Raw genomic sequence first — 19,007 nt, 5'->3', positions numbered from 1 at the left:
AAACAGAGGCTCACAGAGGTTAACTGGCCAACGTCACATTGCTAAGAAGTGACAGACAAAATTACTAGCCAGGTTTGTTTGATTCCAAAGTCCTGGAAACCTTGGTTTTCTCTAAACCCCGTGTGAGAATTCTGGAAGGACAGCACGGGACAACTGTTTCAGCCTCTGGTATCTAGGGCCTGCTGAAAGAGAAGTGAAGCCTCTGAGGGGCTTACCTTTTCTTTCCTAGTCTTCCTCGGAACTCCAGTTGGCAACCCTGCAGGGCTTTTCTGTGAGATAGTACAGGGCTGAAAAGGAAGCACCTCTGTCCTTATTTGGGATGCTCACCTCTGTCCCGATTCTCCTGAATTGCATCTCACGACCGATCCTTCTATGACATCCCAACTCTTCTCTGATCCGCTAGAAGAACCTAAGAACCAAGGGACCATCCCCTCTTGCCATGTTGGTGGACGTGAGAGTACTAACTGTCACAGGAATAAGTAGGGAGAGGGTCATGGCCAACTGCAGGAAGTCTAAGTCATTCTGTGTGTGCTGTGTGCCACAGACAGTGCTGCTGACAGCTCCCGGGGGTGTGTTTGGGGAACAAAGCAATTGGAAACAGGACTTCAATTTTCAGCCTCAGCCACACTGTCCAGCACAGGAGACCAAGGCAAGGGTAAAATGAGGGGTCAGAAGAGCCATATGTAGATTAGGATGGTGGGGGGTAGGGGAGAAGGAAGAGCAGAGATAGTGAGGCAGCTTCCAGGTGGGACAACAGAAGAGCTAGTTGGCTCATGTGAGGAAGGGAAGAGGGGATAAGGAAGCCAGGGATAGATGTGGAGATGTATCACATACCCTTGCCCCAGATGAGAAGCCCACGACAGACCAAAGTGCGGATACCACTGAAGTCCATCTTGGTAAACCAATGAGTTTTATTGGGGTTACTTACAGGAGCAGAAATGACCCAGAGACAGCTGCATTAACAAAGCCCACCCCAGCTCACAAAGACTAGGAACCTGAAACACACTGGAGAGCTTGCAGATAGCTCAACAGGCTGGAGAGTGTTCTTTCTGGTGCCCAGTTGGCCTAACCTCTTCTAAGAAGCGCGGCTGATTGATTTCTACTTCTTTCAGGCAGTTGAGCCTCATCTTCAGAATTTGGCTTCCCTTAGTCCCTCTGAACTTTCATGGCTGACCCTGACAGGGAGAGGCCAAGTAAAACTGGTCAGTTTTAGGCACTTCCTGAAATTATTTTGTGTTGTTTACCTTTCTGTTTAAGGAGCCTCCCTGCAGGGTGGAGTGTTTCAATCTCAGAGGCAACTGTTAAACAAGATATAATAGAGGTAAGGAGTCTTATGGGCTTGGCAAGGCCTTAGGCGGCCAGAGGAAACAGCACCTGGGGATGGCACGGGCTGCATGACAGCCGAAAGTGGGCAGCAAGTTTCCTAAGGCTGGAAGTGAGGACGGAGCCACTTCCTGGCTGGTTGGCCTTTAGACCTCAGATTACCCATTGTTTGCTCCTTGACAGAGGGCTAATCATTCCCAGAGGTGGTGATAGTAATTAAATAAAATGAGGCACCTTAGGAAAGCATGGTGGAGCACATGTGATCTTAACACTTCAGAAGCTGAGGCAGTGGGATCGAGAGTTCGAAGACAGGCTGGGATACAGTGGAGCAGCCTGTCTCTAGAAAACAAACTAGGTGCAGTGGCGCAGGCCTTTAGTGCCAGCACTCCAGAGGCAGAGGCAGAGGCAGAGGCAGAGGCAGAATCTCTGAGTTTGAGCCCCAGCCTGACCACATAGTGCCAGAACAGCCGGGACTACGAAGTAGAAAGACCCTGCCTCAAAAAGAGGTGGTGGTGGGGATTAGACACATTATGAGCATTGTATTGAAATCCTGGTGTACAGAAAGTTTATTTGCATATATGTGTATATATATTGAGAGAGAAGGTTTCTTTCTTTTTTTTTCCCCCCCTTGAGACAAGATTCCTCTGTGTAGCCCTGACTATCCTGGAACTTGTTCTGTAGCCCAGGCTGGTCTTGCCTGACTCTGCCTCTCAGAGTACTGGGATTAAAAGTGTGTGTCACCATAAAGGTGTGTCTGGCTTGGACCTTTTCTTTATTCTCCAGGTTGGCACTGAATTCTAAATCCTCCTGCGGTAGGCCCCAGAGTAGTTTAGGACTATAGGTGTCTGTCAGAATAATAGTTTATGGTAGGAGAGGGGCAGGGATATTTTGTTTTAACCCCTTTAATGCTTTCTTTTTTCTGTACTGGACATTGGACTCAAAGACTATCCTTGGCCCTCTGTTTATCTTGAAACAGATATCTCAGTTGCCCAGGCTGGCCTTGAAAACTGTCCTGCCTCAACCTCCTGAGTTGACTAATGTTCTTACTTTCACCTAAGATTTTCTCTTCTTCCTCCTTGGAATGCTCCTTGGTGTAAAACGGGGCGGGCCCAGAGCATGTGAGAATGGGGGAGGGCATGGGGTGGATGGGGGCTCTGGGTTTCTCACATCTGCCCTCTTCTTGCTGTGTGGCATTTTTGAAAATGGCGGAGATTCGGGCTTTCTCAAATCTCCACAGACTGTTGCTTGCCAGGTGCTGTTCCTCTGCCTCCAATACCTCTTTGATCTAGTCTTGCTTCAGTTCTCACGCGGTGAGATGTGTGGAAATAGTTCTGGGCTCTGATGTCATAGGTTTCAAGTTAGGGGCAAGCTGCTTCCATCTACTTCCACAGGCCTGACCACACTTCTCCCTGCTACAGCTGTTCCTAGGGCACAACACTTTCTCTTCTTGGACTCTGCCTACCTGATTTCCCTACGCTTCTAGCCTACAGGTATGTCTGGACAAACCTCACCGGGCAACTTTCAGGGGCTTCCTTAAGTTGACTGCCAGCAGGACCTCCCTCTACTTTCCTTTATCTTAGTCTTACAGTAGATACAATTTGCTGTGGTCCTCACTAGATAGTCAAGTTCTTCACAAGATCTGCCTGTTCATTCAGTGAGTCTTTATTGAGTACTTCCCCTGTGCCAGGCACTATTCTGGATGCCAGTAAATACATCAATGAAACAAACAAACAAAAATCCTTGCCCCCTCCCCCAGGAGCTTACATTCTACCTAGGGAGATGAAGGAAGACAGATTTTACATACAAAAATTAGAATAAATAAGTTACATGGTCTGTTAGGTGTTACATGCTGGCATGCTGCCTTAATTACTCTGGAATTGACTTGATGCCTGTATATAAAATACTCATTGTTTTCAATGCATTTGTTTATTTAGTTTCGTGGTAGTAGAGATTACACTTAAGGACTTGCAGATGCTACTCTCAAATGCATGGTTCTCCAACCTCAGAAGCTATAGAGCTGCGATTATAGACACACGCACACCAGACTCAGACCCTTCAAGTTACTTTTTTAATTTTTTTTTCTTTTTTGAGACGAGGGTCTCACTATGTATCGTGGCTGGCCTGGCTACATAGACCGCTCTGGCCTAGCACACTGGATTAGAGGCACGGGCCACCACAGCTGGAAACTTTTTGGAGACAGTCTTACATATCCCAGAACTCAATGTGTAAGTGAGAATAACTTAGAACTTCTGATCTTCCTGCCTCTACTACTTTGATTCTTTCATTCTTTGAGACAGGGTCTCTCTGTGTAGCCCTGGCTGTCTGGAACTCTCTATGTAGACAAGGCTGGCCTAAAACTACAGAGAACTGCCTATCTCTGCCACCACTGTGCTGGGATTAAGGGATTAATGACGTAGGACACCACGACTCCAGTTCTTGGGTGTGGAATTACAATCATACAACGCCAGGTGCTGGGGTGAAACCCAGGGCTTTGTGAATGCAAGGCAAGCACTCTATCAACTGAGATTCTTCCAAACTCCACAGGCCCCAACCTCCACTCCTCACCCCCCCACCCCCCCACCCCCCCAAAAAAACATTTTGAAGATTCTGTTTAGCTCTGTTTGGGTAGGACAATATCCTGAGATTCTGCCACTCAACCTCTCCTGTCAGGAAGAGCATAGATCTTGAGTCCTGAGGAAGAGAGGTGCTTGGGACAGATGCTAACAGCAGCCTGTCTTTAGAGCAGCTGGTGTTAAGGGTCAGGTGGGCATTGACTCACTCCGGTGGACCTGGATTGAGATGCTAGCCTATTACTGACGAATCGAGGTTAGTTCCCTGTTTTGGCCACCAGGGGTCATTTTACCCCTGTAAATCACCAACTGAGGCTCATAAAGACACAAAAGGCCCAAATCTTAATGGAAACACAGAAGCACTTGGGAAATCTCTCTACATTGTGAGACGTGGGCGCATAGTGCGATATGACATGACAGTAATTATCAATGTCAAGAACTAAAAACCATCACCACCCCAACTCTGCAGCCCCTCCTAACAACCCAACCCTACTTGGGTAGAGGAAATAAAACTATTTCGCTAGCCCCCTGCTTACTAAGAAAACAGGCTCTTTCTGTCCTCCCATCTCCCCCTTACTTCCTTGTACACCCTTCTTTCCTGGCTGACACTGTCCCTTCTCCTTCCCTAGAAATGCTCCATCCTGGCCCTGGGTATTTGTGTCCTCCAGAGAGCAATTTGCTGAACAGTGCCCTCTTCCTAGAGCCATATGTCCTAGAGGATGTGAACTTTGACATTTTGGAACAAATAATCTCAAAGTGTGATCCAGAGACCAGCTCTTTGAGGAAGTCCTCGAGGTCAAAACTATATTCATAATGCTAACATGCCCCTTGTGCGTTCCACATTCATTCTCTCACCGCTATATAGGGAAGCTTCCGGGAGTTTCATGAAAGATGACGGCATTACTCCCATCATCACTAAATGGAGTGTGTGCTTCCATATTTCCATGTTTCAAGAACACGTTGGCCTTAACTAAGAACATGATGAACAGCGCAAGGAAAAAGAAGAGACAAAAGCTCTTCCGGTTCCTCAATTTTTGCACAAATGGATTTGAGACCACCAAACAGTTTGAGGACTGATGTTTGATGGCAAAAATGGTAAAGGTCAAAGAAAGAGGAGAGAAGAAGAGAGGTGAGGAGAGGGAGGAGAAAGAAGAATGATAGAAGGGAAGGAGAGAAGGAGGGGTGAGGAGAGGGAGGAAGGAAGAGAAAGGGGGGGAAGAAGGCCCAGGAGAAAGTATGGGGAGAATAAGTGAGGAGAGAGAGAGAAGCAGAGTCTGGAGGCTATGTAGAAAGAGCCTTTCTCAAAAAATAAAAAACCCCATGAAATATCAATTGCAGCTGGGCATGGTGCACATTCTTGTAAGCCCAGCACTAAGGAAGAGCTGCAACAGGAGGATCAAGAATTTAAGGCTGGGCATGGTGGCGCAGGTCTTTAATCCAGCATCCAGGAGGCAGAGGCTGGTGGACCTCTGAATTTGAGGCCAGCCTGGTCTACAAAGCGAGTTCCAGGACAATCAGGGTTGTTACACAGAGAAAAACAAAACAAAACAAACGAACAAACAAAAACACAGTGTAAGCCCAAAGCTGGTCTTAGTGGCATATGCCTTTCATCCCAGCACTCAGGAGGCAGAGGCAAGCAGATCTCTGTGACTTCAAGGCCAGTCTGGTGTACATAGGGAGTTCCAGGACAGCAAGAGCTACGTAGTAAGGCCTTGTCTTGAAAAAAAAAAAAAACAAAAAAAAACAAAAAAAAAAAAACAAAGCAATAACAAACAAACAAAAAAAGAATTCAAGGCCAGCCTCTGCTACATACCAAGCTCAGGTCAGCAAGTCCATATAAGGAGTGGGAGTGGGAAGGAGAGGTGGGGGGAAGGAGGGAAAGGGGGAAGTGAGACGGAATATTAAAGCCAGAGGATGGAAAAGGCGAGAGAGTGGTAGAAGGAGAAAGGATGACCTAGAAAAGGGACCAAGAACTAGGACTTGAGAGGGACTCGACCCACAAGCTCTGCCCTCACGCTGGGTGTCAAGTCTAAACTGTCACAAGTCACGAAACAGGTCAGTTTAGTCAAATAAGCCTTTGTATTATTCCTCCCACCTGAGCAGGGAAGCCAAGCGGAAGTGAGGGCCGGTATCTCAGTGTCCATGGCCCCCTTTCAGCTCGGAAGGCAGCAGATGAGGCGAGGACGGAGTTCACGGGGAATGCACTGGCCCGGCCTGCACAGGCAGTGGGTTCTAGGTTCCACCACCAGCCCTGAGTTTTGTTTTGTTTTTGAAGATGACAGATGAACTTCTGAGTAGTTGATTCACCAAGGTCAGGGGAATCTTCAGTTCTCAGACTGATGACCTAAATCCAGGCAACCGTCTTCTGTTCCATGTACCAGCTCTTAGCCATGGGCATGCTCACCGCGTGGCTTCCTACAGACTGGAGCAGGGTCCTCTGGGTAATAACCAGAGGCCGACGCCATCACCAGCAGCATTCTTCCTTTCCTATACGCTTGCTTACACACTTGTTCCCTTCTGCATGCTAGAGCTGGAGTTGCTTCAAAGTCCACGTGCCCAGCCCACCTCCCTCAAATGTACACCCTAAACCTCTACACCATGACCCTGCGTCCTTTCAGAGGGCTGAATCCTGGGGGGACCGCATGGTGGGTGTCCCCGGATTGGCAGGCTGGAGCAGACCCTGACTGGTGGCGTCCTGCCCAGGGTTTTGTGTGCTTTCTGAGGGTGGTTCGGCAAGCACCCCTCTTGCCCCATTGGTAGCCATGGCCCTGGTCTGGAGCGGGGTGCCCAGGTTGCGAAGGGTGTTGCGGAAACCCTCGGCACTGAAGTAGTACACCAGCGGATCCAGCACGCAGTTGGCGCCGGCCAGCAGCACCATTACCATCAGCACGCCGCGCACCTGATCGCGGGCCTGAAGGCTGGACTCCACCAGGTCGGCCCGCAGCAACCCGTAAACAGCCAGCGTGGCGTTGTAGGGCACGAAGCACAGCAGGAAGATGATGAGGTTGGCCAGGAGGAGGCGCACGGTCTTCTGTCGCCGGTGGCTCTGAGTGGCGTCGGGCCTCGCCAGCGTCCAGAAGACCCGGCCCGACGAGTAGACGACGGCCGCCAGGGGCAGCAGAAAGCCCAGCGTCTCGGCCAGCAGCAGGAGCGGCAGCAGCCTGCCCTTCCACAGCTCGTCGCTGAAGCTCTCGAAGCACAGGCTCACGGTGCTGTTCTCGTACTGGCAGGCGGACGGGCTGTGCACGCGGGCGGCCGGCACGGCGAACAGCAGGATGAGCGCCCACACGCCCAGGCAGAGCCGCCGCGCCACCAGGGGCCGCCGCAGGTGGCGCAGCCGCAGCGGGTGCACGATGGCCGCGTAGCGGTCCACGTTGATGAGCATCAGAAAGATGCAGCTGCCGTACATGTTCATCTGGAAGATGGCGCCCGACGTCTGGCACAGGAAGTCCGGGAAGGGCCAGTGGTGCCGCGCGTAGTAGGAGAGGCGCAGGGGCAGCGACAGGGTGAAGAGCAAGTCGCTGGCCGCCAGGTTACACATGTACACGCTCACCACCGAGTGTACGCGCAGCACACGCAGGAAGACCCAGAGAGCCAGAGCGTTGAGAGGGAGACCGGTCGCCAACACCAGGCTGTAGACCACCATGTGCAAGCGATGTGTACCCCGGTAGTCACGGCACTGGGGCACAGAACTGTTGGTAGATGAGGCGTTGGCTGAAGAATTGGCAAACATCGCGTCCAAGTGGGAAGGGAAACTAGGCTGAGGCATCATGGCGAACACCAAGGTCCGGGCATGGCTTTCACCTCCAGGGTGGTAGCCTGGTGACTGTACAAAGGCTGTCCCCCAGCTGGCAGAGGCGAGACATGAGAGTGTGGTCTTTGACCTCAGGAGCCGATGGCTGGCCAAGGCTGGAAGCCTGGTGCCACAACTTCTTCAGCAACGGTGACCTGGGCTAGGAAGGAGAATCAAAAATAAAGTTACCAGAGACCAGAACCCTGGTCCAAAAACGCTTAGCTCACGTGCCCGGGCCTCCTGAGTTCCTTCCCAGCCTCAAGGCTCTTCTGTCCATCTTTTCCCACCCTTACAGAGCAGAATGGCTTTTTATAGCTCCTTTCATTCACACAGTGACATACCCAGGTCCTGTTGTCATGGGTTCCAGACGGGCTGGGCGTGAGTGCCAGCTTTGCCACACTGCTTAGCTTTGTGGCCTCAGAGAAGTCCTCTCTGAATTTCATTTCCCTTATCTGGTGAATATGAGGGAATTTGGGTGGCCTCTGCTTCAAGACATTAAGTAAGATTAAAATGCTTCAATTGCTGCCCTTAGACCCTGTCTTCTTCCTTCCTTCTCTTAAAAGCTTACGGAATCCTCAGAAGGTTTGAGCCTGTCCACAGTAATGCGCAAAACAAAGGCCTTGTCTCATCCACCTACTTCACATTCCATTAGAGGAGGACTACAAATACATATAACAGGTGGGGAGAAGGCCTCGGAGGACTTCCTCTGGGCCTGGGGCTGGGCTGGCAGCCTATTATCTAAGGAATAAAGTTCAGAGTCTCAAGTGCAGTACAAAACTCCCAGTCCTGGTCATCATAATTCACCTTTTCCCTTGTGGCCTGGGTTTGGTCAGAGACCCGGCCGGATTCACCTTGACTGACTAACCCTCCATTTCTTCATCTATAAAATGGAAATAAGAGTGCATTGGCGTACTCCAAGGCAGTTGCCATCAGCCTTGGCCAGAGGCATATTAAGAGCACTTTAGCATTCCCGTTAGGAAGGTGCCCAGAAGGCTCCAACACAGTGATTCTCAAGTTTCCTAAGGTTGAGACCCTTTAACACGGCTCCTCATGTTGTGGTGACCTCCCCACCATAAAATTATTTCATTGCTACTTCATAACTGTACTTTTGCTACAGTTATAGATCACAATGTAAATATCTGATAGGAAGGCTGTCTGGTATGTGAGTCTGGCACAGGGGTCGAGACCCACAGGTTGAGAACTGCTTCCCCAAGGGCTGAGCTTCCTCAAGTGCTGCCTGTGTGAGCAATCCTTCCTCAGCCTTGGTGCACAAGAGAATCAAGAATCAACCGGCTATTCCTCTGTCCTCAACCAAGGACAGGCATCGAACTTGCTGTGCAGCTGGGGCTGGTCTTGAACTCCTGAACCTCCTGCCCCAACCTCCTGAGTACTAGGACTACATCCTCAGCTCCATCTTTACTTTTAAATCTTATTTTACGGGTCCCCCCCCCCAAAGACACAGTTTAACTATGTTTCCTGGGTTGTGAGGCAGAATGTGTATACAACGTTTTGCTTATTAGTCATCTGCCGGTGGACAAGGGTTGTTTCTGTGTTCAACTGCTGAATAATATTGCTGTGAGCATAGGTATCTTGACAGCTTCTTAGGGAAAGGAGTCGTCTTCGGTTCTGAGGCGTTATCTCCAAATGGAGAGATAGCTCAGTGGTTAAGAGCACTGACCTCTTCCAGAGGTCTTGGGCTGGTTTCCCAGCACACCCATGGAAGGCAGCTCACAAACCATCTAAAACTGCAGTCCCGTGGGATCCTATGCCCTCTTCTGGTGCAGACATTTCTGCAGACAAAACACCCATGTATATACACAAAATACAAAACCATTTCTTTCCAAAAGGGTTGGTTAGATGGCTCAGTGGGTAGAGGTACCTGTACCCAGGCCTAGCCACCTGAGCTGGATTCCAGGGCCTCATAAACTGGCAGGACAGAGCCAACCCTTGAGAGTTATTGTCTGACCTACACGTGTGCCCAGTGGCACATGCTTGCCTGTGTACATACACAAAGTTAGAGTTATTTATTAAAAGGCACTATTGAAATTGTTGCATGACAATTGTGACAGTGGCTCAATGATAAACCATTTGTCTACATAGTCGAGGCCCTGGGTTTTATCTCCAGCACCTCAATAAATAAATTATTTCAATAGATAAATTTATTTCAATAAACAAATTATGTGGAACTAAGTTGTAAGCCTGACTATATCAAATTTATGGGGGCTTTTTTGTTGGCTTTGTTCTCCCTCCAGCAAACAGCTTCTCAAGATTTATAGGAAGCACAGTGAAACAATTAAAAGGGATTACATATTTCCTTTATAAAATACCAATTTCAATGGAAATATAAGCCGGTCTCGGTGGCACACACCTCTAATCCCAGCACTCAGGAGGCAGAGGCAGGTGTATCTCTGTGAGTTCTAGGCCAGCCTGGTCTGTAAAGCGAGTCCACAGACAGCCCTCCACGTGTGGGTTCCATGTTTACAATGTATATTCAGCTAACCTCATATAAAACAAATGTTTTAGAAAATCTGCACCTGGCCAGGCATGGTGGTGCATGTGGTAGATATGCAGGATCTCTGTGAGTTTGTGGCCAGCTTCATCTACATAGCAAGTTCCAGACCAGCCAAAGGTTATACAGTTAGATGTGTCTAATAATAATAGTAAATCGAAATAAAAAAGCTAGGTGCAGTGGCACATGCCTGTAATCCCAGCACTCGGGAGATAGAGGCAGGAGAGTCTCTGTGAGTTCAGGGCCAGCCTGGCCTACAAAGTGAGTCCAGAACAGCCAAGGCTACACAGAGAAACCCTTTCTCAAAGATAAAAAGATCCTAAGTCAGGCCTAGCAGTAGACAGCTGTAGTTCTAGCACTCAGAGGCTAAAGCATGGCTAGAGAAGTGGCTCACTGGTTAAGAGCACTTGCTGCTCTTGCAGAGGATGTGGGTTTCCAGCACGCACGTGATGGAATTACAACTCCAGTTTCACAGGATGCAATGTCCTTTTCTGAGGACTACACATGGTATACCTACCTACATAGGCAAAACACATGAGAAAAAAAAAATGAATACAATGAAAAATGTTCTTAGAGACTAAAGCAGAAGGAAATTTAAGCTAGCTTGGGCTACTGGAGAGAGAGAGAGAGAGAGAGAGAGAGAGAGAGAGAGAGAGAATGTTGCAGCCTGGGCTACAATGGGACCCTGTCTCAACAAAAGGCCAAGTGTGATTCCTCATACCTGTAATGCCAGCACTTAGGAATATTGCCCAGAATTCAGCCTGGGTTACAGAGGGAGACTTTGTCTCTAAAACAAAACCAACCAGACAGACAGACAGGCAGACAGATTGCATCCATCTGCTTGGAGGCAGAATTATCACTTGAACCTGGGGGCTAAAATCAGCCTGGGAAACACAGCAGGACCCCATCTCAAAAGACAAAACAAAACACAAAAAAGCACCTGTCTTCAATACATATGTAGACATTTCCCTCATCATTATTTCCTCAAAAATACAGTATTTACAAGGTCTGTCAGAACTCAAAAGGCTGAGGCAGGAAGATCCCAAATTCAAGTCTAGCCTGGGCTGTAAGAGGAAGACCAATGAGTTCAAGGCCAGACTAGTCTATACAGCAAGTTCCAGGACAGTAGGGTTACACAGAGAGCTTTGTCTAAAACAAACAAACAAACAAACAAACAAACAAACACACAAAACCTTTTTTTTTTTAAAGTACTCTATGCTCTTCAAGAGGACCTGGGTTTAATTCTTAGCACCCACATGGCAGCTCAAAACTCTCTGTAACTCCAGTTCCAAGAAATCCAATGTACACATGTGGTGTGTATAGACGTACAAGCAAGCAAAACATCCCTACACATAAAATAAAAATAAATCTTACTTAAAAAAAAAAAAAAGCAGGGTGGGGGGCACAGGCCTGCAATTCTAGAGGCTGAGGCAGCTGACATAGGGAAACCCTTTTCCAAAACACAAACATGGCAGGATGCTGCCATGCCCACCCACGTGAAATGTGTGTGCGTGTGTGCTCACACACACAGAGACACAAAGAACGGAATAAAAACAACAACCAAAATATGTTTACATTGAATTGTATAGGTTATAAGCAACTAGAGACAGAGAGATGATTTGCGTGAAGAAGGGGGTGACCTATTAGATTGCCCTAAAACTCCAGGTTGCCCAGCAACCAAGGGGAGCCTTGAACTCCTGCTCCTCCAGCCACCATCCCCCAAGTGCTGGGCTTCCAGGCTCATAGCACCTGTCCTGGGCTTAAAGTGTTAATGTCTGTAGGAAATATGTATAGGACTTATGCCTGCAAGAATGTTGGCATCTGAAGGGGTCTGGAAACCAACTCCCCACAGATGCAGAGAGACCAAGTGAGATGTGAGCACACTCACCGAATGTTCCTCTGCCGGACACCAGCAAGTTCTACACAGACCTCGTGCTCCTAAGCCTCTGTCTTTGCAGCTGGTGTCCTTCCGTCCACTCTCCACCTGACAAACCCAGTCATCTTCCAAAAAGCCGTGACCTCTTTCCTAGCTCTGCCCTGGCAGGGCGGGGGTGGTCTACCCCTTTCTCTGTGCCACCCAGAGTTTGGGGTACACAGATCCCTCAGCTGTTCCTGCGTGGGTGGTGAGAGCTAGCTCTCAGCCGCTCTCGCTAGACTGTGAGCCCCGAGGAGGGGCTTCAGAAGGTGGCACTTCACCTTTGCCGCCTCAGCATCTACATCTGGACGGGTGGGGAGGGAAGTCACAGCTGCCAGTCACCAGACCCCAGCCATGCTTTGCAGGTAGTGTCTAATGCTTCCCACAGTTCTTTGAGGTAGGTGTCTGTCTTCACTGTTATAGGAAAGATAACAAAAGCGCAATAGCCGGTTCCCAAGGAATGGAGTCAGGATCCGAACCTAGGACTGCCCAGCTCCAAAGTCCACACTGCACATTGCAGCTCCCAACAAGAATGAATAGGAGGCTTTGTGGATGGGTGCTGTGTAGAGCACCTGGTCTTTTATAATTGCTCATATGAAACCTATGCCCATGGGAAACTTATTTCATTTCCTCATTTGTCCAATTGACATTCATTTCAATAACTCACTTCCTTTTCAGTTGTCTCAGAACGCTGGTAGCAAACACCCATCTCTCTTTCACACATACACACACACACACACACACACACACACACATCTTTCCTTACAATTTTTCTTCTACGTACTTAAGCACTTAAACCAGGAATGCACTACATTCCTGAAGTCCGAGCTACTCAGGAGGCTGAGATAGGAGGAGGCCAGGAGTGAGGGCCAGCCTGAGGCAGAAGGGACACCTGCTCTCAAAAAGAAAAGCCAATTAGCTTGCTGCTTTTAAATGCTTTTAACCCATCAGCTGTTTTGCGTCTTTATCCTTTCCCTCAGCTACAAGGTAAAGCCCTAGGGTGAGGACCACATTCTTAGACACATGCTTCAGCCCCTGCACTTACCCCCCCCCCCTCCCTGAGTGAATCTCTTTGGCCGCTTGGAAGGAAAATGGTTTCCATCCAACAAAGAATTAACCCTTTCTTAGTGCTACTATAGCCACCTATCCATTTACCACACTTCTGCGTCTGCTCCATTACCGACTGAACAGGCCATATGGGAAACACTTGCATTTCGGTTTTGGTAAGGGGGCTGGAGAGATGGCAGGTGAGAGGCAGCACCACTCTTACAGAGGACCAGAGTCCGCTTCCCAGCATTCCAAGGGAAGAGCACCCACATGGCAGCTCACAACTGTCTGTGACTCCAATTCCAAGGTGTCTGACACCCTCACAGACATGCAGGCAGACAAAACGCCACTGCACATAAAAGGAAAGAAATAAATTATAAAAATGAATATATTTTTTCAAAATGTATCTTTGAAAACAGTTTATGGGTAAAACAGCAAGATCTTATCACTTTTAACCATTACTTGTAAAATCAACAACTCCTTACAATTAGGAAGGAGTTCCTAATTCTATACACCAAGTGAAGGCAGGAATGCATTCTTTTCAAGAATTCCAAGTCTTTCCGTTAAGATAAGTTAGAAGGTTCAAGCAGACAAACATGGATTCTTTGAGCCGCTACTTAAAGATGAACCAAGGGATTCCCTAGAAAAGGAAATGGCAATGCTCTCATTACCCATTCCAAAGGGAAGTTCTTGGGCTTCTTGACAATAGAGTCTGTGAAAAAGCTGTCTCTTTCCAACAGACAGAAAGGCCAAGCTGCCAGGCTCCCGCCAGGCCCCTTACCACGTTCCCCTCCTTCCCTGAGCTCTCCCTGGGCTCCTGGCTCTGGAGCTGTATGGGCCCGGTGCCAGGCCAGATGGCAAAGATGGGGAAACCTGCCAAAGAGGAGGCAAACTGTAAGTGAAAAGCGGGATGTAGGTATGGGGGAGAGGTAGCTCAGACCCTCTCCCCAATCCTGCTTGAAAACGAGGCCAGGTTTTGGGGGAGATGGAAAAAAAAAAATCAAGCAGCTGCTGTCTCCAAAAAGAAGGAACAGTGGAGTTTCATTTCACAAGCTAGGAGGGCCATGAAGGCCTTTAGAGGCCTAGTAACGTGGACACTGTCACATAAGCACACCAGGACACACATTTTCATGCAGACACACGGAGGCATGCATACATTAGCATACAAATCACTGTCTGTGTACCCATGCAGAGCCATGAGGGCCAGAGAAGAATAAGGAGCCCCATCCCCTGCCTTAGAGAAAATGTTATGTAGATGCACATAGAATCAGGTTCCTTCATAAGCACATATCATATCATACAGACACAAGCAAAAAATCTCAGCCCACAGGCATGGAGAGCCAAGAAACCACAGTCAACGTAGAGGAACCAGAAGCACACTGCTTTCCACCCTTTCTGCCCTCGAATTGCCGCTGCTCAAATCACAGTTGACCGATTGCTCAAGGTGTCTGTCTTTCGGCTCCTGTGTGTACATCTGGAGCCTGTGTTCCTTACCTCCTCGGAACCTCTGGAACCTGTCCTGTCGCCCTCTGAGCTGGGCTGGGTGCTGCTCTTAGCTGAGATAAGGAAGAGGGGCAGGACTATTTTCTGCCACAGGCAGGAAGTAAGATCTAAAAGTGGGCAGGAGGCTAGCTCATGATCTGTCCTGCACACTGCACCCCATGCTCCCTCTGCCCAAGGGAGCCACTGTCCCCAGCACGTAGCCAACAATGCAGATGATTGCTGCAGACAAAAGGCTTACAGTAATGAAGACAGGAAGTGTCTGCCCACCACTGTCTCTCCGTCCCAGCCACCTTACCCCTCCTAAACATGCAACAAATGCCCTGCTCAGTGCCTCCCCTTACCAATTCACATCTCTCTGCCTTCTCTGTGTGGCCAAAATTCAGGTCTTTTCACCTACAGTTACCTCTAGGCTAGCCTCAGGTCATTTCTCAGCCAAAACACAGGAAACGCCACTCCTCTAAGTGTCTAAGTTGCTACTTAAACATTTCTTCTGTTTCTGTTCAAGTGTCGCTGGGCAGGTACGCCTCTCTCCTGACAGACTCTGGCTGGAGAATGACATCACACCCATCCGCTGGGCTCCCCACAGGGCCCCTGGGTATTCTGAAAACTGTGACTTGGACTTGCTAGTTCTGAACCAGCCTCAGGTAAGCTGGTATTCGCCTGTAATGCCGGTGGTACTTGAAAGGCAGAAAGCAAGAAGACCACCTCACATTTTAGCCCTGGTCTACACAGCCAGGCTCAGACCACAAAAGAAAATCCCATGGAGGAAAAAAGAAAAAAAAAGACAAAACAACGCCCAGGGTGGCGGTGCACACTTTTCTATGTAGTGAGTTCAGGGCAGCAGAATTACAGGGTGAAACTATCTCTCACAACAAAACTAACCAGAAAGGTGTGTTGTTCCGGACCTTTCCTGTGCATAGGTTAATCCTGCCAGTCAGCTTCCCCGGAGACTGCAGAACAGGGAAAAGAGGGGAAGGTCTGTACTCCGGGGAGCCCAGAGTGAGGTCCAGCCTAGAGGCCTTCTATACCCCAGGGCACTAAGAGAGCCATCCCCTGGTTTCAGGCCCAAGTATCTTGCCTCATCACTGGGTCACTGGGGTCCTCTCTTCTCCCTGCCCGTGGCTGCCTTGCTTCTCCAGCCAAAATTCTGATTTCAGCCTCTCTCTACCAGCCTTTTTCTGCCTCCCTTCCAAAATCACCCTCAGCCTCCTCGCCCCAGGCACAATGATTTCCCTCCCTGAATTGGTCTAACTCTCTTCAGAGGGTTTTCACTCTCCTCACCTACCTCTTTGTCTTTGAGATAGTTTCACAACACATCCCTTCTTTTTTAAATCTTTTTTTCTTTTAATTATTTCATTTTATTTACATTTGTGGTTTCTGCTTCCATGCATGTCTGTGCGAAGGTGTCAGATCCCCTGGAACTGGATGGAGTTTTAGACATTTGTTAACTGCCAGTGTGGGTGCTTGGATTTGAACCTGGGTCCATTTGGAAGAGCAGCCAGTGCTCTTAATCACTGAGCCATCTCTCCAACCCCCACAGCACATCTCTTGTTGACGTAGCATTCATGACAATTCTCCTGCCTCAGGCTCCAGGAGTGCTGGGAATACGCTTCACAATGCTTCTCTGGGAAAGACAGAAGTCAAAGGTGACCCAGAGCCCAGTAATTAAGTTTCCCCGATGTGTAGATGACAGCTTACCCACCTCTCCCTCCAACCTACCTTCCAAAGCTGGAAAAACAGGAAACAAAGTCCCAACCAAAAAAAAAAAAAAAAGAAGTCACTGCCATAGGCTCAGCCGCCAGTGAGCTGTACCCTGCTTGTGTCTTACTCTTGCTTCAGGCTTGACAGGGCCTGCCCCTTCTGAATAATCTCCTGGAGCCTTTTAGGCTGGGTGACCTTACTCTGAACTTCCACCATACCACTGGCCCCAGAGGCCCACACCCTTTCATTTTTGGTGCTGGGAATGAACCCAGGGCCTTGTTCACACCAGGCAAACATTTTGCCTCTCCGCTATACCGATATTCCCAACATTTCTCCCCTTTTCTGTTGTCTCCTCCGTGGCTTTTTAAAATTAATTAATATGCCCCATGGACATGAAAGGTCTCTGGGTCAGTGGGGCAGATGCTGGAAGGAGCAGGGTAGGATGAGCTAATTGCACCAGACATCACAGACTGAGCTGGCCTCTGGTGTCTGTCTCTGGCTGTTTGGGAAGTGGGGTTTGCTGTCACACTCCTTGACTCCATTTCCCCCAGGGCTACGACTTCAGCTTAGCAGAAGCAAGAAGTAGAAGGCAGTGAGTCCTTTTCTGTCATTGAGCCTCCATAACCATAGGCAGTAGGCAGGCAGTGTGGCCTGTGCCAGTATTGCCAAAGGTCGCGGACAGCCTTCCACAGGTTCCCACACAGGCACAACAGCTCCTTCCCTCCTCCCACAAGCCATATTCTGTCAGAGCCATGGGGGCAGAGAGACCACACAGCCCACCCCCCTTCTATTACAGACAAGCATTTCGGGTTGGGGCAGCGCTTCCTTGAGACCCATTTAAATATACCGAAAAGAGCTGGGGGTAGCTTGGTGATAGAAAATGTACTAGCATTCACAAGGCCCTGGGTTTACTCTCTAGCACAACCAAAAATAGATGAAACAGACCTGAGCATCGTGGCACACACAGTTATCAAGGAAGCTGACAGGATGGGGGGAGGGAAGGAAAATCACTTGAAGTTAGGAGTTGAAGAGCATCCTAGCATAATGAGACCTCATTCCCCAAAGTTCACCCAAAGTGTCAGAGGACTGGGCTGCCAGAGCTTGCCCACACGCTCTGAGCTCAAGCTCCAGCACTTGCACAGACCTGGTGTGGTGGTGCATGCCTGTAATCCCAGGACTCCAGAGGGAGAGGGAGAGGGTTCAGGAGTTCAAGGTCTTCCTCGGCTACAAATAGATTTTGAGGCCAGCCTGGGCTACATCTCAAAAACGGGTGTGTGTGTGTGGGGGGGGGGACTCAGTGGTAGGGCAAGTGCTTTCTTAGCTTCTACAGCACCCCGTCCCCATCATCAAATAACCAAATAAAGAATACTTCTGTGAGCTGGGACAGACATTTTTCCCAGTAAGCTCATTAGTCAACTTTAATCAGATCTTATTCCGTGTCTTCCAGGTTAGGACCTGGCCTTACAGGATGAGTGGGTATGAGGGGAGCCAACCTCAGAAAGCTCAGGGTCAGCATGAAAACAGTGGCCTGAAAGATTTAGGGGAAGTCCCTACGGTGGCCCACAGTGGGGCTTCAGCCCTTCAGGTGTGTCAGGCATGTTGGTTGCCTCTTGAGGCTCCCCAGGGAAAGAGCTATCCACGTGGGGCGTCCCCCTCACCCCCCATCTGCCTTTTCACTTTATCCAGAAGGGTTTCCCAGAGCCTACCCGGCCCCGCCCCCCCCGCTCCCACATTCTCCATTCTCACCAATGTCCCCCACTTCTAGTGGGGCAGCCCCACTCATCACTCACCCCCATACCTGTGTTCTGTTGCCCTTCCTCTGCCGCTGCCCCAAGTCCTCTTCCGCTGACACTCTGGGCTGGGCTGAACTGCGCTGGTAGGACCTGCTCCTGGGCGGGGCCTGACACACCCACCTCGGAGATCTCAGTACATCTCCCCCCCCCCCAACTCTGTGCACTCACCCAACCCCGCAGAGTCAAAAAGGAGAAAAGCCTTGACCACAGACACCTTCCCAGAAGGCCCGAGAAGCAAGTCCTAAAAGGTGATGAAAACCCACCCCAACTCTAGTCACCCAACTCCCTATAGCTCACAGACTTGCAATTTCCGGGAACTCTAGATGGCACACCCTCCCACCGATGGCTGATGACTAACACCCCCACCCTGCCACCCCATGCTGCTTTCACCTGCCTCCTGCCTGCCAGCCTTGCTTCCTCTCTTGGTACAGCTAGGTGGTTTAGCCCGTGTGGCTCGTGGTTGGCTCTTCCCCTGCCCGGGGCCCATAGGTAGGTATGCCAAGTGTTCTCCCTCCTCCTTGCCTGCCAGGACGCACCCAGTTCCGCCCGTCAAAGCAGTTGCCTGGCTGAATGCTGCCTCCTCTTGCTCTGTCTCCCTCAGGCTGCCCGCTCCCCCTGTACTAACACGCTGCTGAGCCATGAGCCATGGCTTGGTCACTCTCAGGACTGAGGGGACACGAGGATGCGCTATGCTAGTGTGGACTGAATCCAGGATCTCATGTGCTTCTTGAGCAGGTGTCTAGCACCAAGCCACACGCACCAAGCCACACCCCAGCGCTACCGTTTAGAGTATGCTTCAACTTTTTTTTTCTTTTCTTTTCTTTTCTTTTCTTTTCTTTTCTTTTCTTTTCTT

General features: G+C 49.4%; 1 protein-coding gene and 1 long non-coding RNA gene across 6 annotated transcripts; one reads left to right on the top strand and one right to left on the bottom strand.

Moving 5' to 3' along the window:
• Positions 1-1,256: 1,256 nt before the first annotated feature.
• Positions 1,257-4,594, top strand: LOC129678496 (uncharacterized). Its single transcript, XR_008720401.1, has 3 exons — positions 1,257-1,321; positions 2,742-2,813; positions 4,523-4,594. It is a non-coding gene; the product is annotated as an uncharacterized LOC129678496 (long non-coding RNA).
• A 1,359-nt stretch (positions 4,595-5,953) lies between these two features.
• On the bottom strand, positions 5,954-18,388 carry Lpar5 (lysophosphatidic acid receptor 5). 5 transcript variants are annotated; one of them, XM_055609297.1, is made up of 3 exons: positions 18,160-18,388; positions 15,946-16,284; positions 5,954-7,846 (listed from the first exon to the last, which is right to left on the bottom strand). In XM_055609297.1, exon 3 carries the CDS (start codon positions 7,663-7,665, stop codon positions 6,508-6,510), a length of 1,158 nt encoding a protein of 385 aa, XP_055465272.1. In that variant the 5' UTR covers positions 7,666-7,846; positions 15,946-16,284; positions 18,160-18,388; the 3' UTR covers positions 5,954-6,507. The 5 variants fall into 5 exon arrangements, with proteins under 5 accessions (XP_055465272.1, XP_055465273.1, XP_055465271.1 ...); XM_055609298.1 differs by having other exon boundaries at positions 15,946-16,279; XM_055609296.1 differs by lacking the exon at positions 15,946-16,284.
• Between the last annotated feature and the right edge of the window lie 619 nt (positions 18,389-19,007).

The sequence above is a fragment of the Psammomys obesus genome, unplaced genomic scaffold (genome assembly GCF_907164565.1).
Source record: "Psammomys obesus unplaced genomic scaffold, mPsaObe1.curated_primary_1811, whole genome shotgun sequence".
In the NCBI taxonomy this organism is placed as follows: Eukaryota; Metazoa; Chordata; class Mammalia; order Rodentia; family Muridae; genus Psammomys; species Psammomys obesus.
Note: the sequence above shows the minus strand (reverse complement) of the source record. Positions and strands in the feature narration are given on the sequence as shown.

What these genes read in the sequence shown, in the direction of transcription:
- Lpar5 (XM_055609297.1), bottom strand. Translation starts at nt 7,665, where the DNA reads ATGATGCCTCAGCCTAGTTTCCCTTCCCACTTGGACGCGATGTTTGCC.